This window comes from Typopeltis vanoorti, chromosome 1 (genome assembly GCF_054136105.1).
Source record: "Typopeltis vanoorti isolate ZY-2024b chromosome 1, IOZ_Tvanoo_1.0, whole genome shotgun sequence".
Taxonomy (NCBI): domain Eukaryota; kingdom Metazoa; phylum Arthropoda; class Arachnida; order Uropygi; family Thelyphonidae; genus Typopeltis; species Typopeltis vanoorti.
Window position 1 is genome coordinate 152,992,266 of NC_143549.1, and position 21,900 is coordinate 153,014,165.

Genomic DNA, 21,900 nt, shown 5'->3' on the forward strand with positions numbered 1-21,900 from the left:
CTCCCTGTGCACGTTTTCTTTCTGGACAGTCTGAATAATAAAGCCATCAAAAGGTTTTTCTTGTTTCCTGTGTTCTTTTTGCATACATTTATGCACATCTTTACAACAGAACTTAATTGTAATAATTAGTCCATAATCAGAGCAGATATTTTCCCACATGTCTAGTATACTCTAGTGCACAATAAGATGAACAACATAACAATATCGAACTTATGAATATAATAGTACATCTCATTCATTTATTTAAAGTTATGCTAAATGAAATTATAACTACTGCATACCTTTTAGATAATTATCTAGCATGTTTACACCTCTTTGTGTTCTTTCTCCTGAGCTGAAATTGTTTCTTTCTTGACTGCAGTAAACATAAAAAATTGGATTATGAAGGATTAGTTTGAAAAATATTTTCTAAATGAACAAAATAAACCAAATAACTATAAAAATACAGAGCAGAAACAGCAACAACAGCAACTATTTAGGCTTATGTACTCATTTAAACTCATTATTAGGTTTAATGGAATGAATATAGCACAGGTGAATAATTAAACACATGTTTATTCAATCCTATATTTTGTATATAGTTACTGATGCATCGTCAAGGATACAATACTAGAATTATAAAAACACACAAAAATGAACAAAATAATAAGTGGAAAAAAAAGGATATATATATATATATATATATATATATATATATATATATATCCTTTCCCATTGAACAGAATCAAATGGGAAAAAAAAACACTACGCTTCACTGCAACAAATACAAACTTGAGAGACTTTTTTTTTTAGAATCAGCAGTAGATTTCAAAAAACTAACCAAATCTCAATAAATATGTATTGCATTAATCTCCCAAGATTTGGGAAACTTTAATTCTTAGGCCCCCCACCCAACATTTAAGGCTAGCCAAGAGAACCCTTCAAAATGACTTTAGGATTTCAGCCTAATGTTTTTTTTCCCCCATTTACTGTGTTGTGCATTTTTGTGTGTGTTTTTACAATTTTAATATTGTATCCCTGATGATGTCTCAGTGACTGACACAAAATACAGGATTGATGAAACATGAATTTAATTATTATTGTGTGCTGTATTCATTCCACTAAACCTAATAATCAGATGGATACAGAGCATAAGCTTATTTGTATCCACCATCAACAAATTATATCTCTCTATTTTTCAAATGATTTCAAAGAATTTTCCTAAGCAGTCATTATCCAGTATTGAGTAATATGGTATCAGACAAGATGACAATTAATGTAATGTGTTCACCTGTAACCCTAGGCAGAGCTATAGGTGAACAGTTTTTAGTAGATAGTGGAAACTACAGTTTGAGAGAAAAGAGTCGCCCCCTGACCCTCAAATTGCTCTAATAGCACTGGGTGGGAAGGAGTAAGAAATAAGAGAGAGAGAGAGAGGAAAGAAGAGTAGAAGACCAGTCTGCAGATATTTGTTGGAAGTTTTTCCACTTGGTTATACTATAAATTAAAGATACCAAGAAATTATATACTTGGTTTAATTCTTTACCAAGTGTGAGCAAACAAAGTTTGTACCTGAAGTATTTTTAGGACTGGGACTATTACTCCCACTGATGAAACCTCAATAAAGGTCGAAACTGGTCTGGGTAGTGATTTTTCCCATAATGCACAGCAGTATACATGTCTGCAAGGATATGTATGTGCTTTGCATTATGGGATACTAAGATATGACGTCATTAGCTTCTATATATGAGTTGCTCCAGTACTGAAAAAAATACTTCAGGTGCAAACTTTGTTTGCTTATACTTAGATAAAGGATTAAACCAAGTACTTTCTTGGTATCTTTAATTTATAGTCTACAGATATAATATATCAAGTGTATATTGTAGGAAGCAAGAACAGGTATAGATTGGGTGTCTAAGTTTGCCTGCCACATACTCATCATTGTGAGCTCCTAATAATTTGAATAACTCAAATTATTGTCACTAATAATTATCACTAATATTTCATTATTAAATAAACTAATATATTCTCTTTTATATTACAAAGTCAAGTTTTAAAATAATAATGTTCATTTTTCAAGCACTGCGGCTTCTAAAGTGGAGAAACCAGATTATGTAACACTTAGTTCATTCAAAGTAATAAATATACACTAGGTTTAGAATCTTTCATGGGTTGATTCATTAAAAAAGAGGAAAAGGGGAGGGGAAGAGGGCATTACAGTTTCATATGTAACTTCTTCAGGATAAATATTCTGTGTGACATTATGACAAATGGCAGAGATAATCTAAAAACAGCCATGCAAATGCACAAGCATATGAATAGATGAGGAATAAATTACCAAAATTAGTTGAATGATACACCCTGTAGAATCGGTGCCTGTGGAATTTTACTTTCTTCTTTTTTCTTTATAACCTTGCTTTCTATTTTGGTAAAATGTACACCAACTGTCAGAGGACCTTACAAACCATAAGAAGCAACTATGTTCCAAATTTAGTTTCACCTAAATTTGGAATATGGTTGAATAACATAACTAAGAAGGAAGGAAACCCTAACACACATAAATCCTTCCCTTCATTTTAGTCACATGGGACTAAATTTTCCAGAGGACTTGTAATGCAAGAAACAAGTATATTCCAAATGTTTGGTCAAAAACAGTCAAACATATGACCTAGAGAAATGTCTGAAGAGTAAGCCCTCACTTGGACACCTCTTCATATTATGCTGAATTTCTGATACCTTTAGCAAACATATTCAAAACCCAGTCAAAATGAGCTGAATAATGTAACTAGCATAGGTGTCTGCAAAAGGAAGAAGAGAAGGAGGAGAAGAAGAAGAAGACAGAAAATGATGCTATCTTTATAGAGGACCGTTTTTACTATTTTAAAAGTGCTGTAGTTATTGTTTTATTATTATTAATTGGATTTAATGCTTTATAGAAGATGCAACAAAACAGAGCATCAGGAATACTCTGTTTTGTTGAATAAAAGTGGAAAAGAAATAATAATTCAACATAGAATACGATTTATAATAGATTAGCTTTAGGAACTAATGATTCTTGTACAGTAGATACTTCCTAAAAACAGCCCCCCCCCCAAATTCACAGTCACTGCAGTGAATTTAGCTATGACTGACACTGCCTTCCTATTCCCCCCCCCCATCCCCAACCAGACACATTCCATTCCCAGGAAGCAAATGAAACATTACAGAATAGAATAAAAGAAATGTCAGATAATTGTAATTTTTTTTAATTGATCCTACACATGAGAGGTCATAAAACTTATAATACAAAAGTGCCATGTGTGGACAAATGATTAATGAGAAAGAAGTAATCTATTAACAAGTTTCTTGAAAATGAAAAGCTGGAATTGTACTCATTGGAAAAAACAGTATGGGGAAGGTTGTTCAAAAGAACAGAGGTAGATGGAATGAATCAAAATGATAAGATATTGGTTTGATATGTTTGGAGTTTGACTACATACAGATGTTGAACAGAGACTGCTCCAGTTTGTATGATTAGAGGAAAGCAGAAGAATGATAGTGACCAGTTCAATGGAGCAATGTCCATGAAAATACCTATAAAAATCATGATGCAGAAACAGAAAGCCTATGAGAAAGTGACTGGAGGAAGTCTTTGAGAGAATGGTCACCTATTAGGCAGACTGCCTTTTCTGTATACAATCAAGAATTCCTGGGGAGGTTTTGGGGTAACAATGCCAAATGTAAGAACAATACTTTAAGGTTGGTTGGGATCTGAGATTTAACAAGTGTTAGGAGTTGAACAGGAGAGAAGTAAAGTTTTAAATGAAAAAGAATATCAAGTTTTTTAGAGGCTATTGATATAATATGTTTATGAAAAGATTAGCTGAATGTGAAAGTCAGTCCAAGAAGGGGCAAACTGATTTTGAAAGGATACTGTAATATTATCAAAAATAAGAGGGAGTGAAGCAGAATCTTTCTTGTGGGTAATAAGACAGCACTGTGTTGTAACAGCATTGAAATTCATAAAGTTGTCTTCTATACTGATGAGAGCAAAACTATAAACAGAATTTAAAGTTTTAGAGAGAAAAGTCACTCATGTACAGAAGGAAAAGCTTTCAATGAGAGTACAGAAACCTGAGGTACTCCAGTATTGATAAAGAAATCCAATGATAGGAAACCATCCACTATGACAAGCAAAGAATGACCAGAGAGGAAGCTGGCATTCCAATCACAAAAGGCAGGCAGGAAACTGTACGATGGGAGCTTGTTGAAAAGTGCTCACTGCCAGACATGGAAATGTCACACAGGTTTCTCCAAATCTTCTCATGGTCTCTGTCCAACAGCAGATAAGGTTGGTGAGGAGGTCAGCTGTAGAATGAGTGTGGTGGAATCCATATTGGTGACCACTAACTGATGGGTCTCCAAGTAGTAAAGAAGCTGGTCGTTGATGATGACCATCATCTGAACTAGGAGACTTATTAGTATCAAGACCAATGAAAGCCTATGAATTCTGCTTTGGATTAGTTGATATCTGTGTTGAACTTCTTTCAGGCTATAGTGTAAGTTGAGTGAGAAGTTGGAGTTTCCAACTTCAGCTATTGAACATAGGCTGCATTTTTATCACAGATTGAAGAGGCCTTTTTTTTAAAAGAACCAGGGGAATGAAGTCCTGGTTTCCATTCCAAAAAAGGAATGAGGGACTTCATTGGCAACATAGGAGCAGACAAATTGTCCACATGCTCACCAGAATACTAAACAATCCTAACCACTCCCCAAACACTTGGATCTCTTCCTCATTTAAGTAAACTGCAAATGTTGTCTGTCCTCTAGGCATCTCAGCCCACAATGTAGTGCAGATTTCTCCCCCCCTCTCATGGAGCAAACACAAACACTCGCATCCATGCATTATATGACATTACCAGAAAACTAAGCAGGATGATCTTTGCAACTTCAGCTCCTCATTTCCTTAGTTAGATTACTGTTTCCAGTAACCTGAACCAAACCTATATGCAGAAAAATCACCAAAATAATACTCATTAGTATGGAAACATTTATTCCCTGCTCTACTCTAAATTCTCATTCCCTACCTAAACCTTAGTTCACCCACAGGTGTGCCAAAGCTGCACAAAAAAAAAGGATTCAGGCATACCACAACTGGCTTATGTCCAAAATTCCATCTTCCTATACAGCCTACACCACAGCCTGGAATAACTGCAAGAAAATTATCACCATATCGAAAACTGATTTTGAGGAAGCTAAAAGCAAGAAACTTGCATCCTGCCCAAACAGCAGTCATGCCTTCTGCACTCTAGCTAAAGCTATTGGCCGTAACTTCTGCCCAACACTACTCCCACTACTATTACACCCAGATAGTACTATTGCATCATCACTATAGAAAAAGACCTCCTGGCTTCCTACTTCAACTCTTACATAGCTGATCCTGGTAAATGTCTACAACCATTGCAAATACCCAATACTCAATGCTGTATTTGATCTTTTAGCAAAAAGAGATCAGAAAAAATTTGCTCAAACTAGATAGCAAAAAATCTCCTGGCTGTGATAGCATGACTAAAGGGTTGTGCTCCAGGGCTGACTCCCACCTTATGCAGCCTATTTACACTTTCTTAGTCCACCAATATCTATCCTGCAGTGTGGAACTAGCCTATATACAACTTATTCCTAAGAAGGGTATCAAATCCTTAAATATTATCCAATTTCTCTCACCTCAATTTTTTCTAAAGTTATGGAAAGAACCATCAATGGCCAACTTCTACACTGCCTTGAAGACTCTCATATAATAAATGACCAACAAACAAATTCCATCAATGTCGATCAACAGGGGATCTACTAACCTACACCACCCATCTCTGGACAAACCACCTTGGAAAGGTTTGGCAAATCTCAGATAGTTGATCTTTATACCTGCTAAGCTAATGACCAAGTTTGGCACAAAAGCCTATTAGAAAAACTCCCATCATTTGGTCTACCCCAACTTCTGCAATTGGGTAGCCAGCTTTCTGGTTAGACGCTCACTTCGAGTGATGTAGTTAACTCTTTATCTTCTCACCTACTCTCTTTCTTTTATACATAAACAATCTACTCCAGCTGACTGCCAATCCAGTACACAGTTTTGCTGATAATGGCATATTATACTCCTCCTTTTGTTTGACAAACCCTGCAAAGCACAAATAACCACAGCCACCAGAAATCTTACTTCTACTATCTTAAATTCTGATCTTCAAAGCATTCATCAATGAGGTTTGGATAACATTATCAACTTCAATGCCAGCAAACCACAACTCTGCATTATTTCCCACAAAAATCTCTATTCAAGATGAGATTCACCTTCTCGGAATAACTCTAACCTCCAATCTCTCTCTTGGCACAAACATATCACAACTATTGCTTCATCTGCATCCAAAAAACTCTAAACAGCTTTTAACCCTATATAAATCTCAAATCTGCCCAACCATTGAAATTTGCTCTCATATCCAGGGTGGTGGTGCCCCTAAAAACTCCATGAAAATACTGGATTCTATACAGAAAAAGGCAGTTAGATTGATTGTCAACTCCTCTAGCGTTAATACACTCCACTCGCTTTTGCACAGGCATTCAGTCTCCAGCCTACATCTTCTAGAAATACTTCCATGGCCACTGTTCATCACAATTGGCATCAATAATTCCCCCATCTTCTTGCAAATCTGTCCAAATGTGTGCAGCAGCTAACCAGCACCCATTCACAGTTCAATTCCAAACCCACAGAACAAGTTTCTCCTCCTCCTCTTCTTCATTTATTCCTTCAACTGCTGCTCTCTGGAAATCTTTTGCTGTGGTTCTATTCTGTTAGGAAAAGAACCCACAGCTTTCATATCAAATTTGAATAAGTTCCTCATCGCCCATCCATGATACTAATGTATTCTCGTGGATGGGCTCTCCATAAAAAACATGGCCAGTCATATTATTCCTTGCTGCTGGATGCAGACGTTAGAGTTAGTTATTCATGTTTGACATTGTTGCATGGTCACTCTTGTACCTCATAGGATTTTGGGAGTGAAGCCTTCTGCTAGAAGTGGCAGGGTTGCAGATTCCCTTTGCACTTAGAGTTAGTAGGGCAGTCAAAAACATCAATTCTAATGGCAGGATTCAAACCTGCAGCCTCTTGGCTGGAGAGTGGATACACTAACCACTCAGCCAACCAGACTAGAATCAGGGAAAAAAACGAGTCGTTGACAAGTCTGTAGTTAACTCTTCTCTCATTTTCTCACTTATTTTTAATTTCTTAACTGTGGAAAGTTTAAAAAATTTTGTAAACTTACTTTACCATTTAAGACAATTTTTGTATTACTTCTCAGATGCACAGAACATCTGTAAAAGTTTGGAAAAAATTAGCAAAATATTTATTTAACATTTTTGTGATGGGAAAGGACAAACTGTCTTGGGTGTTTACTGTTTGATATCCAGGTATCCAGTATATATTGGTGGCTTAATATCAGAAATGAAAATGATCCTGTGTAGTGAAAAACATCTCCCTCTACAAACACCATGCTGCATAGATTCAGTATTACAATAAAATTTATTGTAATACTGAATACAGTACACAGACACACACACAGTCAATTACAGTTAGCAAAAAATAGAATAATTTGAATTAATATAATCAGTAATGAAAATGACCCTGTATAAAAATCTCCTTCCCTCCATAGAAAGCATAGTGCATAGACACAATCCAAACAAATTAAAAGTTTTATTATAACGTTACATTAAATAAAATAAATTTTTTAGTTTAATCCTTTATCCAAGTGTAAGCAAACAAAGTTTGCACCTGAAAATATCTTCAGGACTGAGGTAAGGTGGTACAACACACTGGCAACTCGTAGCAAAGGTGGACCAAGCTCTCATCACTCCTTGTCTCAGTATCTCCCACAATGCAAAGCACATCTCCTTGCAGACATGTATACTGCTATGGATTAAGGGAAGGGCCACTACCCAGACAGGTTTTGACCTTTATTAAGGTCTCGTCAGTGGGAGGCAGACCCATAATAATAATAAGGTGGTACACCTGTTAGCAACTCGTACAGGTAAATATGATCCTCTCCATTGCTTCTGCCTTAGTATCACCACTTCTGGACTGAGTTGCCAGTGTGTTGTACCACCTTACCTCAGTCCTGAAGATATTTTAAGGGGCAAACTCTGTTTGCTTACACTTGGATAAAGGATTAAACTAAATTTATTATAGTCTAACCAAGAGCAAAATAAACTTCCAACATTAAATAAAACTTTTCTAAAAATCTTAGTTTATAGGATTGAGAGGAAATTAGAAAGTATACTTTGAGAGAAACAAGGATTCCGTAAAAATAAGAGTACAATAAACCACTTATTTACAAATGCATCTCACTGGAGAAAAATATACTGAATATAATAAAATACTATATCACAGTTTTATAGATATACAGGTCTTCAATTCAGTATAACATTAGGCATTGTAAAGAATACTGAACCAGTACGGAATGGATAATAAAATAATATGCCTAATTAAAACTCTTCACTTTCCTCAGAAATGTTAATAGAAATCAATGGCAATTATAGCAAGCCTTTCAAAATGGAAAGAGGTGTATGTCAAGGCTGTATACTTTTGCTGATGCTTTTTTAACCTATATTTGGAATGTATAATAAACTTTACCTAAGAAACCAGTGGTATTGGAATTACAGTTGATGGCAAAAAAATCAATAATCTCAGATTCACTGATTACATCGACATAAGCAAAGAATGAAGATCAGTTACAAGAATTAATAGACAGTTTCTAAAGTACTTATGAGGGTGGTCTGAAAAGTTCTCGGCCTCGACCATAGATAGCAACACTATCGTGATTTTTTTTCTAAGTTGGTATATCTAACATAATATTTTTTCTAAGCTGTCATAAGCACCCCAATGTGAAATTGCCAGTCATTCTATCAAGTAGTTTGTTTTATACAGCTGTCTGAAGCAAAAGTGTTGTCTGTATCCCTTGAAATGGGTAAAATTGAGTATCGTGCGGTTATAAAATTCTTTGCAGAAGGTTTAATGCCAAAAGAAATTCATTTGAAGTTCATAAAAGTTTATGAGCACTCTTCTCCTTTGTTTTCGACAATTAAGAAATGGGCTGCCGAGTTTAAACCAGCCTTGAAGATGATCCACGTGAAGGACATCCAAAACTGTAACAACACCAGAAATCATTGATCAAGTGCACGATATGGTACTGGATGACTGGCAAGTCAAAGTGCATGAAACTGCTGAGACTAGGCATTTCAAAAGAATGTGTAGGATATATTTTGCATGAAGAATTGAAAATGAAAAAGCTTTGTGCAAGATGGGTGCCATGCTTGCTTATAGCAGATTAAAAACACACTCACATGAAAATCTCTGAACAGTGCTTGGAGCATTTTAACAAGAATAAAACTGATTTTGTGTGTAGATTTATTACTATGGATGAGACCTGGATTCACCATCACACACCAGAATCCAAACAGCAGACAGAAGCTGGTTGTTCAGCGCTAAAGAAGACAAAGTCGGTTCCATCAGTAGGAAAGGTCATGGCATTGGTGTTTTGGGATGCTAAAGGCATTTTGTTTATTAATTATCTTGGAAAGGGTAAAACAATACAGAGGGAATATTATTCCAATCCTTTAACCAGACTAGACAAAAAATTTTGTGAGAAAAGACCCGGTTTGCAGAAGAAAAAAATCATCTTTCATCAGGACAATGCACCTGCCCACAAATGTGTTTTGGCAACGAGAAAATTAAGGGATCTGCACTATTAATTGTTGAAACATTCACCTTATTTCCCAGATTTGGCTCCTTCTAACTTTTATCTCTTCCTAAAACTAAAACTCTTCCTCACTGGCCAGCATTTTTTTTTTCGAATCAAGAGGTGACTGCAGCTGTAGAGGGGTATTTTGCAGATTTTAATGAGGACCACTAAAGGGATGGGATAATGGCGCTGGAGCATCGCTGGAATAAATGTATTAGTCTTAAGGGAGATTATGTTGAAAAAAAAAAAAAAAATTTAAAATTATAAATTCGTGTTTTCATTGTTAGGTCGAGAACTTTTCAGACCACCCTCATAGTGATTATGGATTCACAAATCAAAAATGATGCATCAGGCAATAAACCTATGAAAATTTCAATTAATGATGAAAATAAATTAAAGATACCAAGCAATTATACTTGGTTTAATCCTTTATCCAAGTGTAAGCAAACAAGTTTGTGCCTGGACTATTTTCAGGACTGTTGCAACTCGTATAAAGAAGCTAATGACTTTACATCACTTGCCTTAGTAGGCTATAAATGCATAGCTTTATACATGTCTGCAAGGAGATGTGCTTTGCATTATGGGATACTAAGGAAGCAGTGAACTCAATATTGCATACACCAGGTTGACAGCTTTTAGCAAAATGGGCACTAATTAGTTGAACAACCTCTTCTGCATCTGACACCCTCACACCATCTGCATTCAGAAGAGTTATTCTTTCATACTGATTATTTCTTTTACTTGCAGCATATCAACAAAATTCATGTGGATTGTCTTTAGCTTGCAGAACCAATTCCTTTTCATACTCAGGGTTAGCAATAATAATAATAATAGCATTACCTTTGGGTTTTATGTAACATTAAGATAATTCAAAGATATCAATTTTAGAAATAAAAAGTCAGCTGAAAAAATTTAAACCAGAATGCCATAAATTTTTAACCATTTATAAAAATGTTCCTGCCTGATGCAGAAAGAATACGATATGAAGGCAAGTGAGTTTCTTGAGCTAGCCACAACTTGGCACAAACATGTTAATAAATTTAGAGTTTAGAATGAAAATGAAAAGAAGTTAGACCTAGGTCAGTGCCCAATGACACAGCAGCAAATGAGTTAAATAAAATGTGACATGAGAAATAAAAAGGTATATGTATAATACAAGCCAGATAAACTTAGAAGGAAATAAGAAGCAGTATCTTATATGAGAAACTCTAGATTAAGGAGTTTGAAAATGAGTACATTGTAAGTGGCCAAGAGGTATCTGACAACAGCATTCCCATACTTAGGAATCAGGATGTGTACATTTATAAAACAATAGCATAAATAGAAAATATTGCGAATAAATATGGAAAAAAATTATGAATAGTCAAGGAGTACTATAGGATGTTCAAGACAAAAGAGTGACAGTTACAGCAATGAAGGTGGAGTCTTTCACCACTGAAGACTATGTTCTTTCAGTATAAGGCAAGTGAAAGGAAAGTGTTTAAGAGAGAATAATCTTAGTGAATACAGATAGTAAGAAAGTGATGTATGTAGCAATAAGTGCTAAAACTGAGTAATCATTTTTCTGTGCTATAAATTCTGGTCAGAAATATTAGTGTTCTGGATGCTGTAGTGGGCCTAATGAGAGAACAGTGACAGATGAGCCAGAAATGCTAGATACTGCAAGATCCTGACGCAAATATAGTGAGATAGGAATAGATATGACATCTACACAAGTGTGCATAAGGAATGTGTAGAGAACAATGCACCTGAGAGGATCTTTTTAATGACTGAGAGAAAAAAAAAAGTTCCTCTTGGGCGGACTTTTTTTTTTTTTTTTTGGAGGCAAGACCATTTATAGTGAGAACATATATGCTATTTTTTTTCCTGTTTAATATATTTCATTTGAGAACATATATTCAGCTTTTATTTTTTTAATGCTAAAGCAGAAAGTAAAATAATAATGATAGCTCAAATACAGATATGTGATTGTAAAATTTTCATAATCTATGGCATGAACAAGAATATTTCAAAGATAACAGAATTTTTTATGAAATATATTACATGATTTACATGAGGCTTCTGTTCTAATATGAATGTAATGCTTTTCATGTAAATAAAAATTCTTAAATAAATTAAGTATCACTTTAAAGAAAATTTATTTTCTTAAAATGCAACAATTTTATATTTTGTTTTAAGCAGAATTATATTTTGTCTTATTAAGAATACAATTTGGTCAGCTAAATCCCAAATTGCCAGCCCATCCTCGTTCGTTCAGTATCCAGGCAGATACTTAACTAGGTGCACACGAGAAGGTGAGGATTGGACATTAGGGCAGAAGGCCTGGTTGGTTCTCTGCATTCCTTTAAAGGCCTATGTGGAGGTCTCCTCTCAGTTATACAGCTTTGACCCTTAAACACCCCCTGAAGAACAAGCTGGATTCAGGCCAAATACAGGCTGTCAGGATCAGATTTTCACTTTATGACAAATTGTTGGGAAATCATGGGAATATAACAAAGATCTCTATTTAAGTTTTGTCGGTCTGGAAAAGGCATATGACAAGGTGCCAAGAGAGAAGCTATTTAATACGCTACAGTTATATGGTGTCAATGGGGCATTATATCAAGCAATACTTAGTCTTTATTTGAGTTGTAAATCAGCAGTTAGAATTGAAGGAAGTACAGGAAGATGGTTTAATGTTAAATCTGGTGTCAGACAAGAATGCACATTATCCCCACTGTTATTCATTATCTATATGGATCACATTATAAAGGAAAGTGGTATTAAATCTGATATCAAAATTGGAGATGTTAATGTCAGCTCTTTGCTTTATGTAGACCATGTTATTCTTCTAAACAAATCCACTACAAGTCAGCAAGATTCCCTGACTAAATTGAATAACTGTTGTAACAGATATGGTATGAAGGTCAGCAATACCAAGACAAAGTCAAATTGTAACTTATTTTAACTCATGGATCTGAGAACTGGGTTAGAAATAAAACACTTGACCAAAGACTAGAGACTGTAGATATGAGAGTCCTGAGAAAGATCAAGGGGGGATGAACAGATTGCATCAATAGCAATATCATATTAAAAACAAGGATATTAGGAAAGAACTTGACATTGTCAGGATCCAGGAATACATTAGCAGAGCGAATCACAGGTGGTGTGGCCACTTAAACAGAATGGGCAAAAGATTAGCAAAACAAGTGTTCTCAACCAGGTTGGCAGGAAAAAGACTCAGAGGAAGACCAAGATATAGGTGGATTGATATAGTAAAACGTGCCTTAGAAGATAGAAATATAAGATATGAATATGTTGAAGTAGTCTTGACAGATAACAGACTGATCTGGAAGAAAATTTGAGATAGGAAGTTAGTAATGATGTAAATTTTTCATGTAGTACTATCATATCCTGTACACCACTTGAGGGTACATGGCAGGAATTTGATGACAATGATGAAAATGCAACAAAAATCAGAGAGACTGTGATAATATATTTGAAACTAGAGATATACGAGGTGTGGCTATTAAATAACGAGACTGGTTGCAAAAATGCTGTTTATTATTACAAATGTACAACTTAATTGTTATCCCCTTCAACATACTCCCCCTCCTCTATCTATGCACCGTTGCAGATGAATTTTTCATTTGTGGAAGCAGTGCTGCAAGTCATCTATCTGCTTCAGTAGTGCTGCTGTTTTCTCTTTTACCTCATCCATTGACTGAAAATGGGTGCCCTTCAATGCAGATTTCAACTTTGGAAAAAGGTAAAAGTTGCATGGAGTTAAGTCCGGTGAGTAAGGTGGGTGGTCCAACACTGGGATCTCCATCACCGAGAATGAAAAAAGCAAGAATGAGCAAGTCAAAATTGAAGACAATGCAGTTTGTTTTTTAATATCAATGGCATGGTAATGGTTATAAGAGGGTCAGACAGTTAACCAACATGATTACTGTGGGGCTCTGCCCAAGCTGAGAGAACGAGTGAGGAAGAAGAGACCCGATCTGTGGAAGAACAACGCTTGGATTCTCCATCAGGACAATGCTCCAGCCCACAGTGCACTGTCTGTAAAGCAATATCTGGCTGATAAGAAGAACCCAGTGTTGGACCATCTACCTTACTCGCCGGGCTTAGCTCTGTGCGACTTTTACCTTTACCTTTAAACTGACACATTATCTTTTGCCCACACTGATGGCCTATAAATCATTCTGCAATATCTTCACATCTTCTTGATTCATTATTTTCTTCTTCTTCTTCTTCTTCTTTTAACCCTTTTCATAGTCACTTCTGGCTATAGGCGTCTCCCAATTCTCTCCATCTGTTTTTATCCTGAGCTTTTCAATCGTTCCAACTGTTTTTCTTATATCATCTGACCATCTTCTTTCAGATCTTCCAGTTGATCTTTTACCTTCATATGGCCACCACTCCAGTAAAAAGTTTGTCCATCTATTGTCTTTGAGTCTTGTGATGTATCCCACCCATTTCCATGTCTTTCAAAGTATGTTTTCTCCAATATCTAAAAATTTTGTTTTAGCTCTTATTTCTTCATTTTTGATTTTATCTCTGAGTCTTATGTTTAGCAGACATCTTTCCATTCTTCTTTCTGTTTTTGCATTTTATCTATCATTTCCTTTCTGAATGGCCAGGTTTCTGTTCTGTATGTCATAATAAGCAATACACATTGGTTGAACAGTCTTGCTCTGTTCTTAGGTTTTATTTTCCTGTTTAAAAATCTCTTCCATACTCATCTACTATTTCAATTTCTTTATTGTTTAACTTTTTGCCTTTCATTGTATACTTTTTGGTTTTCTCAGAATTACTGTCTAATCCAACGTCTAGTGATTTAGTTGTTAGATCTTCTATTTTTTTTTTTTTTCAATCTTTCATATTTAATTCTGTTAATATCGACTCCTTTATTGGACTATTCTAAATTGCTCATCATATGTTGCAGTGTTAAATGTGAAGAGTTTGGGAGAAATAGTGTCTCCTTGCCTTACTATTTGATTTATGTGAAATTTTTTGCTTATTTCATTAAGAATGATATTTGATGTACAGTACCATTGACAGGGTATAGTATAGGGGCAGCCTGCCTCATGGCGTGGCTTAATAAGGGCACTCGTTCAGCCATATTATGGTAGGCACTGTTGCTATGCTAACAATTCCTGTTAGTGTTTTATTGTGTGATATCCCCGTAAGCAAACATTTAATTAATATTATTATGTAATTTGCCTTAATGTTTCTCTTGTAATAAAAAAAAATGCAATTGGAGATTTTCTTATATTTTTGTCTTATAATCCATCAGGGCGATATTTAATTGTTTGCCTCAGGGAACAATCTAATCTGGCAACAGCCCTGTTGATGTAGCATTTCCTAAATATATTTTATTATGTTAATAAATTGTTTTTCAATGCCATAATCTCTAAGAGCTTCTATTATTTGTGGTGTTTTTATGCAAACAAAAGTTTTTTTTTTTTAAATCTATGAAGGCTATGTGAAGAGGAAGATTGTATTCATTGCATTTTTCAAATCATTTATTACAATTAAACAGTAGTGGTTCTAGCACAGAACCTTGTGGCACACCACTTGCTTTCTCCTGGATTATGCTCCTTCATATACCACTTTAATTGTTCAATACACTAAAAGGCCTAGAACTTATACATAACTTGAAGGAGACAATCTTTTTTAAAGGCGGATTAAAAGAAATGATGATATAATAGTTAATATTGAAGATTTTAGTAAAAGATGAAAGCAACTACAGTCATTCGATTTCAATAATTTAATTTCAATAACTGCATTTGGAAAACAATGCTAGATGACATGCTGAATGGAGACAGGTACACAACCTTAAAAGAGAAGGCTCAGAACAGAAGAGAGTGGAAGGAAAGTTTCTGTTACTAAAAGAAGAACCTGCTCAATTGCAGAATACTCAAGGAGAAAAAGAAATGCATTTGGATTTGGGTGAATACATTTTTTTTTATAGAAATCACGATTGAAAACCTTACTTTAAAAAAAAAAAAAAAAATTCACTTTGTGATTTCATTTATACTAGTTTCATTTATTTTTTTTTCCACATAAATTTTTCATTTATACTAGTTTCTCAATAGGCAACATGATAACAGAAAATCTGCAAATTTCAGAAAAAAATAATAAAGATGTTAAGTAATAACGATGCTAATTTTTAAAACTATGTGATTTCAGTCATTCTACTATCTTCCCATATGTTAAATTGAAAGTATGAAATTAGAATTCCATACAGTTATTAACCAGTGGTTCACTGCAAGAGTTTGACTTCTCTTGAGACCACTACTATATTATAATAAGAGTGACTAATGTTCTGACCACATAAAATCATATATAAACATATTTTTATGTAAAATACAAATTATACCCCTCTAACAAACCTATACTGAAAGCATGAAGTGTGAAAATTTAGCTAAAAAAATCATATTTGTTTTTTGCTATTAAGCATATACCAAGATATATGCTTAAATCCATGAGGGGGGGAATAAAAAAAGTGAAATTCTGACTTGCAGGAGAAAAAAACACCATAAACCAAGGTGATGCAGTGGCATTCATGGAAGTGGCAAATTTTCTATATTTTCAACTATCTTTTTGTGCATACATAAATGCATATAAGGCCTCATTTCAAACATGCTCCAATTCATTTCATGAATTGGAGCACGTTTGTAAATATATATTTTTTCCTCTATTCATTATATGTATAATAAATGGAGAAAAATTTGGCTTTTACCCTTAATACGATTATGGGTCAAAGCCAAACAGCTGGGAGGAGACCCTCCACATCGCCTTTCAGGAAAGCAGAGAACTGCCCGGGCTTCTGACCTAATGTCCAATCCTCGCCTTCCCATGGTGTATGTACCCTATTAGTAGATATCTACTGGGTAATGAATGAACAAGGATGGGTTAGCAATTTGGGACTTAGCCAACCAAATTGCTGAAATTCATACAACATGGTTGATTCTTGTGAATTATCTAGTCATTGCTGAATCCTTGATAATGAACCTTGTCAGAACAGAAACATATGATTCTTCTTATCTTTTCTGAGACTATTTGCTTTCTTTTTTTTCTTGCTGAACCTTTGTCCATTCCCAAAAGAAAGAATGCAAGTCATCAAGTCAGCAGATGCTACAGGCAAAAATGCTTGCTTTTTGTGTGTATGTGTGTCCTTCTTTTGTTTTCTGACTGATGAAGTAAGCTAAATGCTTGCTTTCCATTTTCAATGTTACTAATGCAGCTGAGAAAGTACAAATCATCCCCAACATTTTCAATCAAGCTGGTAACTGATCTTTGAGGACTGTCATTCATTATAACAGTTATCCTTCCTACAACTGTTATTTTCCTTCATCTAAAATCTTTTCACCACATCTTTCATAGGACAAGTTCATGACCTTTCTATTATATTAAAAAAACCATTTCAATGAAATGAAATATTATTTATACAGAATAATAAATATTAAAGCTAATATAAAAATAAATATACCTTTACAGATATAACTTCAGATGTATTGGGGGAAAAAATCTTATTGAGATTATGGCTGGGTATTTTTATGATTTAAGATAATAGTTTAACTTGCAACACCAACCACTGGCTGCTCAGCAAAACAGTACATATGAATCCAAGTTCAAAATTATCCTATCAAATATAGATGTGTTTGCGGTATGCTGAGGCAGTAAAGACAACAAAGCAGAAGGCTTGGGAATCCTTTGGAGAAAGATTAGACTCATCCTATGCAAATGCAAACAAAGTATTCTGGCAGACCATCTGCTGCCTTCGAGGGAGGAAATCGTGCACAGCAAGGACAATTAAGGCCTCTGATGGTGCACTTTTAATAACCGAGAAGGATATCCTCCACAGATGGAGAGAATACTTTGAGAACCTTCTTAAACCGGGTGGCTCTGCAGTTGTGGACATCCAAGAGATGCAGATCGGGGCAATGACTACTCTACAGGAATAGGTCCATTTAGTAATAAAACCACTAAAATCGGGCAAGGCTGCTGGTGATGATGAAATTTGGTCCGAAATGCTAAAAGCCTTAAATTGAGACGGTGTTCTCTGGCTGACTTGAGCGTGTCAGGCTGCTTGGATATCTGGGTGAGCACGAAAGCAATGGCAGACAGCCATAATAATACTAGTCTTCAAGAAGGGAGACCAGAAGGATTGCAGTAACTATCGTGGCATCTCTCTGCTCAGCCTGCCTGGGAAAGTATATGCTAGGTGCTTGGAAAGAAGGTGCAGGAGCATAGTTGAGTCAAAGTTCCAGGAAGAACAATGCGGCTTTCATCCTGGTAGAAGCACAACTGACCAAATCTTCACTTTAAGGCAAGTCTTTGAGAACTCTTGGGAATATGCCAAGAATGTCTACACATGTTTTGTGGACTTGGAGAAGGCATATGACCGGGTTCCTCGGGATAAGTTTTGGTGAGTAGTGCAGGAGTATGGAGTGGATGGCCAATTATTAGCTACCATCAAGTCCCTGTATGAATGCTCAGAGTTTTGTGTCAGGATAAACAGCACAAAGTCAGAACCTTTTACAGTCTCCGTTGGCCTCTGCCAAGGGGGTGTTCTGTCACCCCCCATCCTTTTCTTAATATTTATGGACTGGATTGATAGGCACAGCCGAGGCAGTGAGTGTGTCAGAATTGGAAGATGTAGCATTGGACATCTGCTTTTTGCAGATGACCTAGTTCTGCTTAGGTCTTCCACAGATGACCTCCAGCAGACCCTGGATAGGTTTGTAGCTGTTTGTGCAGGTGCCGGAATGAAGATCACTGTGGCCAAAACTGAAACATTGGTGGTCTCAAGACAACCATCCCAGTGCACTCTACATGTAAGTGGAGTCCCAATAAGGCAGGTGGAGAAGTTTAAATACCTTGGGTCCATATTCACGAATGATGGAAAATGGGATGTAGAGCTAGATACTCGAATTGGCTTGGCAAGCTCGATATTGCGGGAGCTTGGCCGTTCGATAGTATTGAAGCAGGAGTTAAGCAAGATGGCAAAGCTGACTGTCTTCAATACAGTCTATGTCCCCATCCTCACCTATGGTCATGAGAGTTGGGTAATGACCGAAAGAATGCGGACATGAATCCAAGTGGCTGAAATGAGGTTCCTTCGAGGGGTTGCAGGGCTGACAAGACTCGATGAAGTCAGAAGCTCTACAATTCGGGTAACCCTCAATACTCAACTGCTGCTTCTCCATGTTGAGAGATCACAGTTATGTTGGTACAGGCACCTGGTCAGATGCCACAAGAGAGGCTCCCTCGGCAGGTCCTCTTTGCCAAACCAGAGGGTGGGAGACCACATGGAAGGCCAAGGACTCGCTGGATAGATTATATCCAAAAACTTGGAACGTTTGGGAATCCCACCAGAACACATGAGCTTGGTGGCAGAGGATTGTGACCATTGAAAGTTCCTCTTGCAGCTGTTGCCCCACAACCCAATTAGGAAAGGTGAGCCTTGAAGATGTATGTATGTATGTATATCTGTCACAAGATAATTCCAGATTACAATATACTGTTTAAATACTATAAGCATATAAAAAATTAAAATAACTTAAACAAACCTTCTTCACGTAAGTTCCTAAGTATACTTGTACAATTATGCATAAATGTTTGTGTTTCACTATCAATCTTGTCTCTTTCATAGTCAGTCATACTAGATGCCTCATACATGAGATGGTTAAAATATAAGTAAAATTAACAGACATAAAAAGATAATGACATAATATACATAAAAAAGATATTGATATAATATACATAAAAAGATAATGTATATTAAAATTTGCATTAAATCTAGAGTCAAATTAATAGGCAAATTGAAGTATATGAGAAGTTCATAGGAAAGGGAGACTGTAAAATAAGAATATCACATCTGTTAACTACATGTTTTCTCTGGACATTCTGCATGACAGCAGAATGAAAACCTTGACACTTCCATATGAGATTGGCTAATGCACATTCAGCTAAAAAGCCATTATTAAAATTCCTTGCATCCTAGGCAGAATTTAGATTCAGATCTTACCAATCAAAGGAAAAGTTACATTATCCTGTTGCACTATAGAGGCACTGAGAAACTCAGAAGTATACATCCTAGTAGTAATGTCATCATCAATTACCTGATATGCACCCTTAAGGTGTATACAGAATACTATGACTACCAAATGAGTAAGTTATCATTATTAGTAATCTCATATCAATAATTTTCCTCCAAATTAGTCTATTACTTGTCAGCACTCCAATATCATCAATAATATTTGTCTTTTAGGACACTTCTGATTGCACCAATCCACCTAGATCTTAGTCTTCCTTTGGGTCCTTTTCCTACAATCTTGACATCAAATACAAGTTTTGCTAACCTTTCCTCTCTAATTCTGCTTAAGTGACCATATCATCTAAAATTAGCTTTGCTCAATAATCATTTATTGAATGCTAAGAATGTTACATTTCTTTCTAATATCTTAATTTTTTTTTTTACATGATTCTGCCACTGATGTAATCTGTTCACTCCCCTAATTTTTCTTAACAACTTACATATCTGTTGTCTCCCGTCTTTGATCAAACATTTCATTTCTAACCCAATTTTCAGTTCCATAAGTTAAAATTGGTTTGAACACTGCCCTCTGTACTGCTAGTTTTGTATTTTAGCTAATTTCACTCTTTATCCTATTCAAATTGATGTTAGTAAATAATAGCATTCTTAAATGTTAAGTGATTCTTAAATGTTAAGATCTATTATGAAATCCATTCAAAAAGTATCCAGACTAATATGATTGCACAAAAAATAACACACACACACAGACGAGGATTTGGAATTCAGTTTCCTCAAAGTTAATTCCCCATTCACAATGACATTTTGTCCAATGGTTATGTCACAACCGGAAACATTTATTGAAATCTGTTTTTCACAATGTCCAAAAGTACTGGGTACATCAATATTTCTGAACTTCAGAACTAAAAAAAAAAAAAAATTTACATAGAGTTAAATCTTGTGAACATAGATGCTAAATGCATTTGTAATGTTCCATATTTGGCAAAAATAATAATAATAATGGACAATATAAGTTATATAAGCAGACATGTTATCAACAATTAAATATTTACTTTTATTATTATTACGGATATCTCCATGGAGTCAGTAGACTCATCGCGGGAGACCCAAACTATCAAAACAACATCTATCATATCTCTTCTTGAAATCATTTATAGACGAAGAACTCACAACTGAGACAGGCAATGCATTCCACTCATTCACCACCCTCCAGGCGAAAAACCTTGTTCTCACACCCTTCTTAACAACACTTTTCCTTAATTTTCAGGGAGATGACCTCTTGTTCTTCCATCACTATCACACAGCTGAAACATTTCCCCTGCATCAATCTTATAAAAACCTTTTAGTAATTTAAATGTTTTTATCATATCTCCTCTTATCAACCAACTTCTTCAATCCACAAGCTCTCAATCTATCAATGTAGGGAGCATTTTTTACATCACTCATCAATTTAGTCGCTCTCCTCTCCACAACCTTCTCACCTCCAAGAAATCCAGGTGATCAGACCTGAGCACAGTAATCCAAATGTGGAAGTATCAATGCTTTATAAAGGGGAATAATAACCTCTTTATCTCTGGATGTTAGTGTGTTCCTCAATAACCAAGTAATCCTATGCACATCTTGGACACCTTAGCAATGTGTCCCCTGAACTTCATCTCCCTATCCACCAACACCCCCTAAGTCCCTAGCCTCATCAATCTCTTGGAGTACCATTCCATCAATGTAGTATACAGCTGGTAATCTTTTAATCCCAAAATGCATAACTTTACACTTTTCCACATTGAACTGAGATCCATAACCTTTTGCTCATTTCATCAGCTTATTTAAATCATCCTGTAAACTCTCAACATCAGCTTGATTTTTTTATTGCACTACCCAACTTTGCATCATCAGCAAACAACTGAATATCTCCCTTTAAGCCATTTCCTATATCATTTATGTACAAATTAAACAACAATGGCCTAAGCACAGAGCCTTGAGGCAACCACTGGTCACCTGCCTCATCCTGGACTCTGCTCCTCCATACACCACCTTCTGGTATCTCTCCCTGAGCCATTTTCCTATCCATATCACCAGTTTAGTATCCATCCCCATCGGCTCCAATTT

General features: G+C 35.6%; 1 protein-coding gene across 2 annotated transcripts in view; it reads right to left on the bottom strand.

Moving 5' to 3' along the window:
• Window positions 1-281: 281 nt before the first annotated feature.
• The window catches only part of LOC150110550 (syntaxin-18-like), a 45,615-nt gene continuing 23,996 nt past the window's right edge, over window positions 282-21,900 (bottom strand). For both annotated transcript variants that reach the window (XM_090394704.1, XM_090394695.1), the window contains exons 3-4: window positions 19,310-19,425; window positions 282-355 (exon numbers count right to left, since the gene is read on the bottom strand). In XM_090394704.1, the coding sequence (XP_090250830.1) occupies window positions 306-355; window positions 19,310-19,425 (166 nt within the window). In that variant the 3' untranslated portion in view covers window positions 282-305. The remainder of the gene's footprint in view (window positions 356-19,309; window positions 19,426-21,900) is intronic.